The sequence below is a fragment of the Abrus precatorius genome, unplaced genomic scaffold, assembly GCF_003935025.1.
Source record: "Abrus precatorius isolate BTA unplaced genomic scaffold, Abrus_2018 Scaffold4, whole genome shotgun sequence".
NCBI lineage: Eukaryota > Viridiplantae > Streptophyta > Magnoliopsida > Fabales > Fabaceae > Abrus > Abrus precatorius.
This window is the reverse complement of record NW_020874384.1, coordinates 3,646,930-3,664,357: the sequence shown is the minus strand read 5'-3', so window position 1 is coordinate 3,664,357 and position 17,428 is coordinate 3,646,930. Positions and strand designations below refer to the sequence as shown.

At 32.5% G+C, this 17,428-nt stretch overlaps 1 protein-coding gene across 3 annotated transcripts; it reads left to right on the top strand.

Moving 5' to 3' along the window:
* The first annotated feature begins 6,021 nt into the window (after positions 1–6,021).
* Positions 6,022–16,672, top strand: LOC113865550 (pentatricopeptide repeat-containing protein MRL1, chloroplastic). 3 transcript variants are annotated; one of them, XM_027500191.1, is made up of 19 exons: positions 6,022–6,527; positions 7,003–7,741; positions 7,874–8,144; positions 8,383–8,446; positions 8,530–8,674; positions 8,752–8,867; positions 8,974–9,102; positions 9,199–9,372; positions 9,458–9,622; positions 9,790–9,930; positions 10,642–10,741; positions 11,693–11,801; positions 11,892–11,983; positions 13,165–13,255; positions 13,581–13,812; positions 13,908–14,000; positions 14,685–14,733; positions 15,812–15,908; positions 16,223–16,672. In XM_027500191.1, exons 1-19 carry the CDS (start codon positions 6,204–6,206, stop codon positions 16,455–16,457), a joined length of 3,366 nt encoding a protein of 1,121 aa, XP_027355992.1. In that variant the 5' UTR covers positions 6,022–6,203; the 3' UTR covers positions 16,458–16,672. The 3 variants fall into 3 exon arrangements, with proteins under 3 accessions (XP_027355992.1, XP_027355994.1, XP_027355995.1); XM_027500193.1 differs by having other exon boundaries at positions 6,132–6,527; positions 7,892–8,144; XM_027500194.1 differs by having other exon boundaries at positions 6,132–6,527; positions 14,988–16,672.
* Positions 16,673–17,428: the final 756 nt, after the last annotated feature.

Below are 17,428 nucleotides of genomic sequence, written 5' to 3'. Positions count from 1 at the left end.
AATGGAACCGAAATGAAGTCAACATTGATGATATTTTTTCATTTAACGTAGTATGGAATGTGATAATTGATATAGATGATCATTAACCAAAATTAGTCAACAAGTGTAGACAAAAAAATGACTGAAAAAAAATGGAAAGATGCAATTAAGGCATAATGAAAGTCACTTACAAAACGTCAAGTTTTTGAACCTATTGTTTGTACACCTTAAGATGTAAAGTCAATTGGATATAAATGGATTTTTGTGTGAAAAGAAAATGAAAAAGGTGAAATTGTGAGATATAAAGCATGACTTTTTGTCCAAGGTTTTTCGCAAAGACTTGCTATTGATTATGAAGAAACATATTCACCTATAGTGGATGCAAATTCTTTTTGATACTTAGTCAGTTTAGTAGTAAATGAAGGACTTATTTGCGATTAATGGATGTTATTATAGCTTATTTGTATGGCTCACTTGATAATGACATTTATATGAAACTCTATGAAGGTTTAAATTTGTTAGATGCATACAATTCAAATTCTAGATAAGGTTATTTAATCAAGTTGAATAAATCACTTTATGGGTTAAAACAATCTGAACGCATATGGTATAATCGCCTTAACGAATATTTGTTAAAGAAAGGATACAAAAATGACCTTATTTGTCCATGCATTTTTATAAAAAGGTCTTATAATGAATTTGTAATAATTACTGTTTATGTTGATTATTTAAATATCATTAGAACTCTTGAAGAGATTTCAAAAATAGTAAATTGTTTAAAGAAAGAATTTGAAATGAAAGACCTTAGAAGGACAATGTTTTGTTTTGGATTACAACTTGAATATGTAAAGAATGAAATATTTATGCATCAAGAAACTTATACTAAAAAGTTGTTAAAATGATTTTATATGGATAAATCACGTCTATTGTATATTCCAATGGTTGTAAGGTCACTAGATGTAAACAAAGATCCTTTCAAACTTCGGGACAAGGATGAAGAACTACTATATCATGAAATACCTTATCTTAGTGGAATTGAGGCACTAGTGTATCTTGCTTGTTATACATAACTTGATATATCATTTGCTGTTAATTTACTAGTAAGGTATAGTTCTTCACTTATAAGAAGACATTGAAATAGAGTTAAACATATATTTCATTACCTTAAAGGTACAATGGATATAAGTTTATTTTACTCGAATAAATCTAAATCTAAGTTGATTGGTTATGCAGATGCGAGTTTTTTGTCTGACCCACATAATGGTAGATCATATATAGGTTATTTGTTTACATGTGGTGGTACAGCTATTTCATGGCAAAATACGAAACAAACTATAATGACTACATCATCTAATCATGTAGAAATTTTAGTATTACATGAGACAAGTCAAAAATGTGTCTGATTGAGATCTATGATTTAACATGTGCAAGAAACTTGTGGTTTATTTTTGGAAAAAATAACTCCAATAGTTATATGTAAAGATAATGTTGCGTGTATTACTCAATTGAAAGAATGGTATATTAAAGGAGATAGAACAAAACATATTTCTCCAAAATTCTTTTTTACCCATGATCTTCAAAAGAATGATGATATAAATATTCAACAAGTTCGTTCATGTGAGAATCTGATAGATATTTTCACAAAATCACTTCTAAGTAAAACTTTTGAACAACTAGTTTACAAGATTGAACTTCGTTGTCTTAGAAATAATTGTCCACATGAGGGAAAGAATTAAATACGTTCTACACTATTTTTTCCTTAGCTATAGTTTTTTCCATTGAGTTTTTCTGACAAGATTTTTAATGAGGTAGTATGTAATAGCATATTAAATAATAATATATTTTTCTTTTCACTAAGTTTTTATTCCATTGTGTTTTTCCTAGTTAGATGTTATAAAACATATTCTCAAATAATAGACATTCAAGGGGAAATGTTATGAATTATTATATGAGTGAATGTCTATATTCATAACTTCTCATATTCTTTGTAACTTACGATTTTGTAACCGTTTTGTTTAATTCTCATTTAAATAAATGAGATTTTCAGTTATAGATTTAGGCTTATAAATAAGTATCTCATTTCTATTAAGAGTATATGAAATGAAATGAAATTTTCTCTTCCTTTCTGTATTATTCTCTCTATTTTCTCACTTGCTCTTTATAATTTTACATTATTTGATAGTAAAATATATATAGCAAATAATCACTTTATGATAAAAGTTATAGTTAATTATTCTTTTTAAAACAATTTATGGATAATATGAATATTATAACAACTTTTTAATGTTAAGGTTATTGGCATATCAAAGATACTTGTATACTAGCACGAGAACTTAGAACTTATATCTAAGCATATTTTTACCTCTTCAATGCACACTTGAATTGACATGCTAAATAAGAAAGCATCACTTATATAATTTAGAAAAAATTATTTTTACAGTGATAGAATTGTTTGGCACAAAAATTATAAATTTTTTCTGTCATAGTAATTAGGTCTTAAGTAAGGATGGAATATGGTGAGTTAAGGAGGAGGTCTTAAGAGTTTTGTGAATAATAATCTTCAAGTGGTTTATTTTTCCTTTAGACCAAAGAAACAAAACCTGTGGAGATTATTATCAACCTCTAAGTGTTCTCTAAATAATAATTTCAAGAGCTAGATGCTGTTGGCTTGTCTGATGTTTTTTCCATTTCCGTTCCGCAAACAAGGGTGCACCATGGATTGCTTTCTTTGGTCATGCTCTTCCCAATGCCAATAACTGTGGAGATGAAAAGGCAAAGTTAGGTACTAGAATATTATTTTAGTGAATATGAAAGCAGTTGAAAATACCAATCTGATAGGTGTAATACATCTAGTATATGATTAATATATTTTTTTTGTGAATGTGATAATTTAATTTAGTTAATTAACTAAGGTTTCTCATTTAAACTTAAAATTAACCGCAAACAATTATAATCATGTATGAAAATACGTTGTGATAAAAATAAAAATTTATTTTGTTAATTTCTTTGTTACGATAAAGTTTTTTTTTTTAAAAATTGATGAAGCTTTTTTTATAGTATTATTATGGGCATGTATATTATTATTTTTAAATATTTATTGAATAAATTTTTAGTTTGGTTCATGATATAATAAGCATAAAATATTTTAATTCTTAAAATTTTAAAAATATTATGTCTAATGTAACGTCCTCGTTTTTATATTTATTATTATAGCATTGAATGTTGGTTATATTTGTGAAGTTATTTGAATTTTAGAGAGTTTAAATGATGTAGGTTGTAGGATATCTCGCTGTAGTGAGATATCTCTCATTGTAGCGAGATATCTCTCGTTATGGCGAGAAGAGCGTCTAGAAATCAGGCATTCTAATGCTCTCTCGCTGTAGCTAGAATTTTCTCGTTGTAGCGAGGAGCTCTCGCTGTAGCTAGAATGACAGCCATCAAAGTGCAATTTTGTCTGGTTTTTTCGCTGCAGCGAGAGAAGGGCTTGCTGTAGCGAGAATTTATCGTTGTAGCGAGAAATGGCTCGCTGTAGCGAGAATGTCGCAAGTCTAGGGGTATTTAAGGGTTTCCCAGTTAGAAAACTTGGATTACAATCTAAGTTTTGAGCTCTCCCTTGACGCCTAACCCTCTCTTATCAGAAAATCTCTCTAAAACCTCAACTTTCTTTCAAATCCAAGCTTGGAAACTTCATCAATCAACTCCAAGTAAGTTCTTGGAGCTTTGTTTTCTTTTTTTGAGTGTTTTCTAAGTTTCTCCTTTCTCAAAATGTTCTCTTTTATGATATATAGGAAGATTTTGGTCCTTTCACCTAAAACCCTTCACAAAATCTCTTTCAAAACTTTGTCTCAAGGTAAGGAGGGCTCTATTTTGTTATTTTAAGCATAATAATTATTTTGTAACCATGAGAGTACTTTATGTATGTGTTTTAGTATGATTCTTATGATTGATTGACATTGAATTATTATGAAAAATTTGGTTGGCTGATTTTGGGTGTTAATGATATGTTTGAGTAGTCTGTTTGTTTGGAATTTAGTTCGGAAGTGCTTTACTAAGCAAGATCTCTTACTAAATAATGAGTTTAGTACGAAAGGGAGTATGAGATAAGTGTAAGAAGCTGAATGGTTCTAGTGTGAATAGTTACAGAGATACACTGGGGGTATAGAGTCCAGAGATGATAGGAAATGTGGTAGAAATGTAGGGTGGTGAGCGACATTCGCGCATGTGTACACATTCTTTCTGAGAGCAAATGCGCCACATGGCCTCACACTTGTTTCTTGACTAGACTCCTGACTATACCTTTGCTAAGAAGCCCGTTATTGTATACATTGTATCCGTATACATGGGCTAACCTGCGACCATTTACCTAAGACCTTAAGAACTGCTGGAGTCATCGTATAATTATGATCACAGTACACTGAATGTGCTTATCCGAAAGAGAGCAACATAATAATTATGAATATGTGTATGTCTAATATATTGCTTTAAGATTTATGTTATTATGATTCCTTGTATTCCATGACCATGATTGTGCTATTATGTTAGTCTTTAAAGTAATATTATGTTTTAAATGATAAGATATGTGCTCATCCTTACTGATAATTTCAGGGAACCAGGTTGACGAATCCGCAGGGAAGAGTTAGGCTGGTAGATAGTTTTGTAGACTTTAGATTAAATTATGTATTTAATGAATACCAGCGTGTAAATCATTTTAAATTTCTTGTATTGGTGGAGAATGATCCTAGGGTTTATGTCATGATAGAGATGGATTTTGCTTGTAGTGTTCCATTCGATGTTCCTAGGAGTAGGATACACCAAACCTTATGTGTATATATGTATAGGGGTACAGTTAGAACCCTAGCAACACTTACTTACTTATACACCTACCATGACCACAGCTCTCTAAGAAGACCTACCCGTTGGACCTTTGAGTACGTCATGGGGACAGAGGTCAGAGCTGACTCTTGCGATGAATATCTGGGATCTGATGACGACTTAGATTCTGAGGACCTAGCCGAGATAGAAAGTTGAAATGCTGGAGATGAGTATAACTGAGGCTGCTCTAGGATCCTTTTTGTAGTGTTCGATGTTGTAATTATTATTTTGATCTTTAAATACTCAAACATACAGTTTGTAAATTAATATACTGTACTGTGAAGTTTATGTATAGCTTTTTTTTTTTACTTTTGATTATGGTAATTTTAGAAGTTTTATGCTATTACACTATTCTATTGATTTAAATGGAAATATTTGATTAAATTGTAATAATTACTTCCAAGAAAATTTTATGATATCCAAATTTCATATTGAAATTGAATTGAAAAGAAAAAATTATTTATATATACTAAATTTAAAATAAGGACGTTACATTAGATGATAGTGGCAAAGTTACCAATAAAATATACAAATATTAATAAGTGATAGTAATGTTAAGAAATAATAAAAAAATGATAAATAGAAGATAAATTTTAAAAATTAAAGACTAAAATATATAAAAAATGTGACAATTTAAAAGATTAAAATAAAATAAAAATATATACCACATTAAATAGTAGAGATAAAAATTAAAGACTAAATTAATATTTTTTAAATTTGAAAATTATAATACTTAACTCTTATTATTTTATAAACTAAAAAATGAGTTTAGTTACTATTTATTATTATTTTTTAAGAATTTTTTAATTTAAAATATTATTTAAAAGTATTTTACATAATTTTAAAAAACTAGAATGACAATAACTATATGAGAATGATAATAGACGTTCCTTGTAATTTTTTTAAAATATGAATAAATAATTGAATTTTTCTATTATATATATTAAATATAAGGGTTAAGAAGAAAAAAATTACAATAAAATATTTCTTTATATTTTTCTCTCAACTTATATACATAACGCATACTATAAAAAAATGAATAAAATTTTTTACCGTTTAATCAATGGCTACTTTTAGTTGTTGATATTTAACCAATATTTATCTCTTTATGAAATGGGAAATAAATAGGAAAAATAATATATTTAATTAACTAACGGAGGGGGCAGAATGAGAGAGGGTGAACTGTGTCCTAACGGAAAAACAAAAATGCGCCACGTCAGCAAGAATTCGGATGAGCAAGAAGTCGTATCTCTGGTTCTCGAAAACAAGCTACTACCTCCTCTCCTTCCTGCTAATGCAAACTAAATGCTAATCCACTCCTTCTTCTCTCTCTCTTCTCTCTCTCTTCATCAATGGAAGTTAACCTCTCTTTCAACCACCATCGCTCCCTCACTCTAACCTCACGCTCTCCCACTTCCTTCTTCACTCTCCGCACACACTTTCTCGGTTCCGTCCACACTCTCAGGCCTCCACCACCACCCTCTGCATCTGCACCATCCCTTCGTACTCGAAACAAATGCAACAAGTTAGGCTTTCTTCGCTTCCACTCTCCGCGCTTCGTCTTCAAGGCCTCTCTCCATTCTCCCTCCGTCATCGTCGTCGTCATCGTCGTTACTTTATCTGCTGTTTCTTTGCTCCACTTCACTCTCAACAGGAGAAAGAAGGCTCTTAACCAGGTCTTTCAGCTGCTTAACTTAACTTTTCATATTCTCTTTCTCTGTTTATTGCCGCTGATTTCGTGCCTGTTCTATTGTTCGAATTTAGTTTTGCACTATGCGGAAATCAAATCTGAAAATTGTACCTCGCGGTGAACTTTTTTTAGTTCATTTTTAGACTCTCCCATGGACTTGCTATATACGTTTGGATATTAGTTGCAAACTTTAGATAATATCGTTGAATAATTGGATTTGGCGAATAATTAGCTGTTTTGAGTTGAATTTTATGAAATAGTATTGTCAAATTTTCATTGTCAGATTCTGATGATGGACTTTTTCTGGTTAGATGCATTTAATGTTATAGACAGGTAGGGATTGCTGCGGAATCTTCGCTGCCTATCGTCTCTACTGTTCCTTCAGTGGCCTAGTTTTGTAAATTGATTGCATCTATTCTATTTCTATAATTAGTACCTTTCTTACATTTTCACTACTGCAGACACAGGGACATGCAAAATTTGCATTATCGCCGCAAGGAAGTAATGTTGGAAACCAGGTCATTGACAGCCAGATTCTTGGTTTTCCAGAATTTCAAAGGGAAAACCCAATAAATGAAATTGGGAAGTTAAAGGATCACAATGGAGAAGATAACCACGCCTTTGAGGACAAAGAGATGCACCTTCCATTTTTGAAATCCTCAATGATACAAGAAGTTTCCCTCACAACTGAGACAGCAGAATCAACTTCTTCTGTTCTTGAGTCTAGTGTCAATAATAACAGTTCCAAGGTATTGGGCGACCCCCATTTATCTGTGGCTTTACCATCAAGTACATTACAACCACTAGATTTTGCTGAGGAAATGGTTAAACAAGTGGAAGAAAATCAACATAACCTTGGCTCTGATCCTGAGTTGCCTTTGAATATGGTCAAACCTCAGTATACTGCTTCTTCTGTTTGTGTAAACAATGCCCTAGCAACAATTGATGAGCATACTGAAGAAAACATTAAACTTGGTGCCATCAACAGCAATGTCTTTGTCAGTGAATCAGTTAGGGAATCGCTGTACATGTTTTATGAGGATAACAAGTCTGCAACCAAATCCATGACACCACTGAGTAGTTTAAATTCTTTATCTCCTCGTGCTTCTTTTGTGAATAAAAAAGGATTGCCCTCAGCAATAGGAAATGCTACACTAAAAGGATCAGGATTATCTACAGATGTTTCTCTTAAAAGTACAGGTAATTACATGAAAGAAAATGGTAATCATATCATTTCATTGATGATATAGTTGGTCAAATTTTTACATACTAGCATGTTGAGCAATCCAAATTTAAAGAAAACATTTATGTAAACCATGTATATTGATTCAGAACATGTTGAAGGAGCAGTTAAAATCTCCAGTCATAAAGAAGGCTACCCCCCACAACATGTGAATAAACACTTGAGGAAAGGCAGCAGCTCTTCTAGAGACAGGGAAGGGAACTATATGGATCATAATATTAACAAAGTTTTCTCTCAGAATGCCCACTCAATCAAGGTGCATTTTGATCAGAAAAATGATCAAATCAGGGTGCATGATGGTCAGAATATTGATCCTTCAGAGCATCTAAGCAAATATAATAATCTGCTAAAAGCTGGGAGGTAATATGCTCTCCTCATCCACCTCCAAAGGACACTATAGAACATAAGATTGTTTATGAGACATGTTAGAGTTTTAAACTTGTCATAAATTTGCTTTGAATGAAACAATCTGATCAAATTCCTCCTTTCCTCTCTTTCTCATTTGTAAACTATATCATGATCATGATGTGCATCTGACCTACTTTTACTATTACTTCAAGCTTGAAGAGCTTATCATGCAGTACATTGATTTTGTTAGGTTACATGAATGTGTGGAATTGCTTAAAGATATGGAAATGAAGGGTTTATTAGATATGAATAAGGTACGTGCATCTTTTTGGCTGTTACTTTATATTCAGTTCTTCAATTATGTGTTTCTCTTACATGCCATATTTACTGCTTATAGGTTTATCATGTCAAGTTTTTTAACATCTGCAAGAAACGAAAGGCTGTCAAAGAAGCTTTTGATTACATTAGGCTTATTTCAAATCCAACGCTGAGTACATTTAATATGCTTATGTCGGTTTGTGCAAGATCCCAAGATTCAGAAAGTAAATATCCTGATTACCCACTAAAATGTTCTTTCTTTTCATCTTTTCAGTTCATGACATTTGTCTTGTGTATTCAGGAGCTTTCCAAGTTTTGCAGCTTCTTAAGGATGCTCGACTAGAACCTGATTGCAAACTTTATACCACTCTGATATCAACTTGTGCAAAGAGTGGGAAAGTTGACCTAATGTTTGAAGTACAGTATCTATCTTCAATTGATTCACCATAGCATGACATTTTTATGTGTAATATATTTTTCTGTAAATTCTGTATCCATTTAAACTGTTAATCTATGCACCTAGGTGTTTCACACAATGGTAAATTCTGGAGTGGAGCCTAACGTTCATACCTATGGGGCACTTATAGATGGTTGTGCTAGAGCCGGGCAAGTAGCTAAAGCATTTGGTGCTTATGGGATAATGAGGTCAAAGGTACAATTGTTAATGAATTATATTGGTAGTGATATGAGTTGAATTCCTCTCATGATTTTTAATTGTGCGCGCTGATGGGATGTTTGTATGCAGTAGAATGTGAAGCCAGATCGTGTTGTATTCAATGCACTTATAGCTGCATGTGCTCAATCAGGAGCAGTGGATCGTGCTTTTGATGTGTTAGCAGAAATGGCTGCTGAAACACATCCCATCAACCCAGATCATGTGACTATTGGTGCATTGTTAAAGGCATGTGCAAATGCTGGCCAGGTGTGGTTTCTTCCCTGATTTCACTCTTTATATTGTACTTTACTAGAAATCTATTTAATGTTAAACAATGTTATGTTTTTTGCAGGTTGAACGAGCACGAGAAGTGTACAAGATGATACAAAAATATAGCATAAAGGGGTCTCCAGAAGTTTACACTATTGCCATTAATTCTTGCAGTCAAACTGGAGATTGGGAATTTGCTTGCAGTGTATACAATGACATGACCCAGAAAGGGATTCTCCCGGATGAGGTTTTTATAGAATTTTCTTGATGATATAGATTGTTAAAATCTGTGGTTTTAGTGGATTTGAAAACATGATAGTACCACTTTTATTTGTATGGTGGTTTCTTTTATTTTAAAAAATGATAGTACCACTACCATTATTTGCTTACAAAAGTTATTGACTTATAATGCAGATATTTCTGAGTGCACTAATAGATGTTGCTGGACATGCTAAAAAGCTGGATGCTGCCTTTGATGTCCTACAAGAAGCCCGTGAAGGAGGAATGTGTATTGGAATAATGTCATATAGCTCATTGATGGGTGCCTGTAGCAATGTATGTCTGATTAAGTAATATGGTTTAAAGGGAAGAAAAAAAGGAAAACAAATTGGGCATCGTTGAAAAAGGAAAACATCATTAATGTGTCTGTTCTTACCCATAGCAATTTTCCAGTCATGTATTTTTTTATAGTTAAATCTGGGGATGCATAAAAGGTAAAGGAACTGAAATGGATTGAAGGTCTACTTATGGAATGATAGAGTGGATTTTAATAATGTATTTAAAAATGGATGATAAAAAAGATACTTTATGTTGTAAGTAAAGTATTAATTTAGGAGAATTTCTTTCAGTTAATTACTGTTATTGGGCTTCCACTTGGGGAATGGGGATGTGTTCTAGGCATTGGTTTCACTAATAACTATCAGGTTTTTCTGGTATTCTAGCTGTCAATTTTAAACAAGAAATATGTAAGGATATAGGATGTTATGTTTTCAGTGTAGTATATAAGGGTTTTGTTGCTCTAGTTGATGACCCTGAATCTAGAAGCTAAAAATAGTGAATCTATTTTTCTTAAATCTGAGAACCCTAAGATAAATACTTACATAAATTAATATAGCATAAGAAGCACAAGTATGACCTAAGACAACTGCCTAAACTCTTATCTTTCCATGTTAGATATGTTTATTCCAATCTTTTGCTGCCTGCATTGAATTCGCCATGCAGAAAAATGTGCTACTAGTACTAACTAGTGGCAAATTCTTCTTCCAGGCAAGAAATTGGCCGAAAGCACTGGAGCTATATGAATATCTGAAATCTCTTAAATTGACGATAACTGTTTCAACAATTAATGCTTTGCTCACTGCACTTTGTAAGTATGACTTTCTCTTTCTTTTGTTTATTATTACATTTATCCTGGTTCTTTATGCATCAGCACTAAATTGGTTGATTAGGAAGCTATTCAACAGCTTGGAAAAGTAGTTCCAATGAAAAATAACTGCAAATTTGAAGGAAGATGGAAGGGTTTGTGAAAGTGGGGTACTTTGAGTAATAGGATTAGTAAGCATATCTGAAGATAGAGAGATGAGCGAAACCAAAGATAGACACATCACATGATTATGCTGCTAAAGCCAACGTTGCTTTGAAAATCTACTCTTCATTTATTATTGCACAATAGCTGGTTAGTTATTGCTGAACTTAGGGCTAGTCAAATTGAGGGGACCAAGAGTTGAGAAAAGAAGGCAAGGAAACGAGCCACAAATTACACAGTGGAATAGCCCACAGCCAAGTGTTAATAAAACCAGTAAAATTAAAGCTTGCACACATACACAAATAAATATCCAAATTTAAAACTGATTGCAAACTAAAATACCCCTAGGAATGTTATCTTAACCAAGGCATATGGAGAGGTGTAAAAACAGGTGTGTGAGAGAAACAGAAAGAATTTAATTGTGAAATTACTAATTTGCCTCAACCCGTTTTACAGTTACCGAGCACTTTTTTATACTGGTAACTAAACTTCTAACTACAGAAACCAACTCTTGACAAACTTGTAACTGAATTAGGACAAGCATAAATTAAGATTAAAGCCAAAATGATTTGAAATCAGTTAATGCTTGTTTTCCTAAAGCATTTCTTGTTAAAGAATTGGGTGACAAACCTCTACTTTAAGTTTTGCTTGGAATATAGCTACTTTCAACTTTGTTTCAATTTTATAGCTGTTGCAATTGTCCACTCCCCCCCTTGATCCAGTTTCATTGTTTAAGTTTTGCTGATTAATGGGGAAAGGTAGAGTGTAAAATATTGTAAGAGTTATGTACAGGTGATGGAGATCAATTTCATAAGGCTTTGGAGATTTTATTTGAAATGAAAGGATTAGGATTGTGCCCAAACAGTATCACATTCTCAATACTAATAGTGGCAAGTGAGAAGTAAGTGGTGTAAGAGGATTTTGCTGTCAAATTAATTGTTTAGTTTAGGTTCTTTTTTTGATCAATTTCCTATTTTGCTTGCCTTTATAGGAAGGATGATATGGAGGCGGCTCAAATGCTCCTTTCTCAAGCCAAAAAAGATGGTGTAGCCACAAATCTCATCATGTGTCGATGTATAATTGGTGAGTCTAATTGGGTTTTTTGTTAGCTTCAATTCTGGTCCTATATTGCTTCAGTTTAATCAAGTCTTTTCTTAGATACTGCTTTGAAAAACACCTGGTTCCTAGCATTGCTTCTATTTATACTTTTGCCTCCCCTCATTAGGAGCTTTATTATTAAAAACCTATTGTCTCGTTAAGTGATGTTTGCAAATATATAAAAAATTGATGTTATATTTTTCACTTTTGCATTTGTCTTTCATGTTCTTACCTATGAAGCCCAAATACTTCGGAAAACTTGGCTACAATATGATATGGATTCAGGGATATGCAAAATTCTTAAAAATCAAAGATATGATATTAGCTTAGATATGTTAACACATGAATTAAAAGCAAAAGCATATTTTACAAAAACCCTAAACCATAGTTACCTTCTTCCCCGTTGAACGTGTCACAAAATTACATATTTTCTCCTAAACTATATTGGAATGTCATAGCAATCATCGTTAGTCTTGTTGAAAAGTAGTTGTGACTCTATATAATTGTTCGGAGATAAAGGATATAAAGGAAGATTGTACAGTCAGATACAGGCATCAGTTAATAAAATCCTATTCAAAGTACTGGAACTGTACCTAAATGTATTAGTTAATGAAATAAAAAAAATTAAAAAAAGAAAAGGAAGATACTCCTTGGAGATTGTACTTGTATCAGTGTTGGATATAGTTACAATAATGATACTTTTTTATTGTTGGAGTATATGGACTTAATTGGTTCTTACATATTCTTTCTCCATTTTGTGTTTTTCTCATATTTTGATTGGGTGGTAATGGCATAGGAAATTTTCCTAAAACACCATTTCTTATAAAAAAATGTAGAAATCACAATGAACTCCTATTCCTCTCCCTTACAACAATAACAACTAAGCCTTATCCCACTAAGTTAGGTTGGCTACATGGACCACACGTGTTACTGAACTTGGTTAATTAAAAACCAAATTTTCAGAAATCTGATTCCTCTCCCTTAATTACCCAAAAAATGCATTACTCTCATATGATATGAATTGAGTTTTATTTATGGGACTATTTCACTTGCTGGAAACTTTAAGCAAAAGAACATGGATTTTGCTATCTCATGGACCAAATCTATATATTTTTCATTGAGAGTTCCATTTGTAAATCCTAACAGTACTTTGATTTCTTTGAAAGGATTGTGCCTCCGGAGATTTGAGAGGGCTTTCTTTGTTGGTGAGCCTGTTTTATCTTTTGACCCAGGACGACCGCAAGTGAATAACAAATGGTATTTGCTTTTTAATTTTTGCAACTTTTTTTTAAGACATGATTCTTTATTATCACTGATAAAAGAAAGGTCAATACTAACTACTTATTTATATATATAGATATTCTTTTACTTTTTTATTTTTCAATTTATGCATGTCAGAATGCTGTTTTTATTTCTTTGTTTGAAAAGATGCATTTTATTTTATTTTTTCATTTATACTCAATTGATTCTATCTGAAGAAGAAAAACATTAACAACATGAGGAAAGTCTGTAAATGACTCCTTTCCTTGTGTGTTTAGATTATTTTCTTAGTTGAAGTTTTTAATGCTGCTTTTACTCTTAGGACATCACTGGCCTTAATGGTGTACCGTGAAACAATTGAAGCTGGTGAAAAGCCTACAAGTGAAATATTGTCTCAAATTCTGGGATGTCTGAAACTCCCGTATGATACATCTGTGAAAAATAGTCTTGTTGAGAATCTAGGGGTATGTGCAGAAACTTCAAGAAGTTCAAACCTCTGTTCATTAGTGGATGGATTTGGTGAATATGATCCTCGTGCTTTTTCAATACTTGAGGTCAGTATGTAGCTGAAACTAATTCTATTCAATGTCTTGCGTCTGTGTTTCTGAGGGAACCTGGATCATCATATAATGCTGCAATAATTATGTAGGAAGCTGCTTCACATGGAGTTGTTCCATCCGTATCATTTAAAGTTTGTCCTATTGTTATTGATTCTAAAGAATTGCATGCTTCTACTGCTGAGGTGAGCTTGTCTAAGTCTTTAAACACTCCTACAATTTATGTTGCATAAAAGGTCTGCAATTTAGCTATGAGAGGCTGGAGAAAGAGGGAACTGTATTTGTGGGATTCATTAACTCAAATTGGATTTGGGAATTAGAATCGTTGATTCTCTACTTATAGTAATCAGGTCAGGTACAAGTAATATACCCTAGGAGTCCATAGTCATGTAACCTGCATATGCGTACTATATTCTACTTATACAAACATTTTTACTCACATCAAGATAAATAAATGGGCTCTAGAGTCATTGTACATATAATTAGCATAGAAGATAAATAAATGGAAATAGTTTTACCTACATCAAAAGTATTTTTTTTTTACTCATTTTTTGAGAGATTTTCTACCTTATCTTTTCTTTCTCTTTGTGCAGTGCTCTTTGTTCTTAACTTTTTTATTGTATAACTGCATTTGATATTTTGGTGCATACGTGTTATTTACTATGCCACTAATGTGCAAATTTGCTGCAATGCTTGAGTAATGGATCCAATATCCTCTTGTTTTCTTGATTTTCCACTTTTTAGGTCTCTTTCATACTTTGTATACTGCTGAGCATTTGCAAATTTGACATGCAAACACATACAGAAGATAGTCATTCCTTATTGTAATTGTTAAATTCATTTCCCTTAATCCATGCAAATTTTAACAGGCATACCTCTTAACTGTTTTAAAAGGTCTCAAGCATCGACTAGCAGCAGGTAATATCATCTTCTATATTAATATCAGTGCCGCAATTTACTTCTTGAAGTTTTTCTTCATAGAAAGATCTTCTCCTCCTATCTTAATTTATAATACTTGCGTGAGATCTATTTTAACTTTAAATTCAGTTTATTTATATGAAACATTTTCCTCTCTTTCAACTATTGGTTCTGATATTTGGATAAGGAAATGAATTAATTTAAAGAGTAGGTTGGTATTGTCTTTTTCTGAATCCTTTCCAATGGTTGTACGGAAAGGAACAGTGACAACAGATGATTAAGAAATATGCTTTATTTTATTTACTTGAGTATCATTATCCGCTTTAGCACAACATGATTATTTATCACACGAGATTGGTAGTTTCACCACCCCCTCCCCCTCCTTTTCTCAGAACTGTTTTTTCTTTCCTCCTATTTAATGATTTTGCAAACAATATAACTACTTGTTTTCTGCTACTCTGCAACAAATATTGTGAACAAAGCCTTTTTTAGACATTTGCATGATCACTCACTTGATGATACGGTTTGCATTTTTCAATTGCTGATGATTCAGTTTTCAACCTGCACTTTTTCTTTTAACTTACTATTATTAGATTTTCTTTTTCCATTTTTAACAATCTTTATTTAAATAACAATAATTTATAGTTGCCAAATGTGTGTTTACAAGTTTACTGATCCACAGGAGGAATGCAGTGGGAAATATTGTTGAATTTAGGGGGGGCGGGGGGAGAGATTTAGAGAGAATAGAATCTTTTTGAGAGAGAGAGAATGAAAGTTTTTTTATTCAAGAGAAATGTCGTACATAAGTTCTTCATATCATCCTATGCAAGACTATTTCCTGGGCTAAAATTGAGTGCAACTTCTAGACACATGATTACTAATAAATCTTTGACCAAAATCTTCCTAGGCAAACAATACCCGTGATTACTAAATGCATTTTATCTTTGACCCTAAAAAAACTAAATGCGTTTTATCAAGTGATACATGAATGTAGTAGTATTTCGTAAATGCTAATACGATTTCCAACAATTATACAGCTGACTTTGGTTGTGAATCCCCATGAAAATCTTCTTTGCAGGTGCAAGGTTACCCAATATAATCGTTTTATTTCCCGTGGAGAAAACAGAAATTATGTCTCCTAAGGGGAAAAAGATTGTTATTAACTTTGCAGGAAGGTGAGATTAGTTATGCATCCATTGTCAACATTTTTTCAACCATATTGTTGCCTTACATTTCTGCAAGTCAACTTTCAAGTTTGTTCTAAAATTTTTTCTTTAGTTTTAAGCAGGTGGTTGAGTCCTCTGTTAAGGTGTAGTTCTTGTATATTATTTCTGCAGTTTGCATTATATTTTAAGGAGGTGCATGTGACTGAAAAATTGGAAGGTGTTATTGTGTGAACTTGTTCATATTTTAGTAGAAAATTTGTATAAAATTTCTTGATAATATTGTTCAAGAATTGTATGACAAATACGCAATATTTTTCCTTCAGAGTTGGCCAAGCAATTGCAGCGTTATTGAGGAGGCTTCAGATTCCTTACCAGGGTAATGAATCAAATGGGAAGCTTAGAATTAATGGTCTAGCTCTGAAAAAATGGTTTCGGCCAAAACTTGCATCTCCATTCAGCGGAAAACCAGGTGACTGGAGCTCATCCCTATCACGGCTGGGCAAAAGTATTAGTCATCAGCAACGAAACATTCGAACTGGCAATCTCTCTTTGGACTAAAGTGTACCAGCGGAAGACAAGCATCTGCTTTTTGCTCAATACAAACTTTCCTGCCCCCTCTTCAATAACCATCTTAATGTTTTTTCAATAGAAGTTGAAAGCTTCCTCATCCTATTGATATAATAGAAGAGTGATTTAGAGCCAAGAAAGCAGACAATGCGTTCTTGAGTGCTGAGGCCATGGAATGCTAAGAGCAGGAAAAGTTTCGGACATTTCAGCTCGTTCGTTTTGATGAACTAGGTCATACCCGTGAGAGAATATAAATCGCACAGATCTCGTCCTTACCTGCAGCTGTGTCGTGGCCTTTGCAACGCGGATTATGTAGACGTATGATGATAGAGATGCAGATATTTCATGTATGTGTTACTGCTACATGTATTTTTTTGGTCAGAACTCTCCAGGTGTAAACTAAAAAATAGACAAACTGAAAAAAAATCAGATGATTTTGATATTTATAAACTTCTTCCATTATGTTCTATCACATATTGAGAATGATTTGGTCCCTCAGATGTTTGAACTATTGTTACTGGTTTATAAATATCACATATTCCAGTCTTTTCAACAGTAGAGAAAACGAAGAAAAAAAATAAAAAAGCAAACAATGAAAGCCTTTTACCTGCTGCACACGGAACAGTTAGAGACGAACCTGGCCGTTAGGAGAAGAGTATTTTGTGCGGAGGAGTTAAAAAGAGCCAATTATAAAAAAGTTGAGCTGAGTTGAATAAATGAAGTTCTTGAAATTTTCTTTTGCGTTCAAACTAAATTTAAAAAATTGTAAGAAATACACTTTTTTTGTTACAGTTTTTAACACCCGATAGGACTTATCTTGTTAAATGATCAATTTTAAAATATTATTCTTTATAAAAGAATTAATTACAACAAATGTGCTGAAAAGTGTATTTAAAAAAGTATATTACTAATGCTTTTGGTATAAAAAAACTATAAAGTTTTAAGTTTGATTTAGTTTAGTT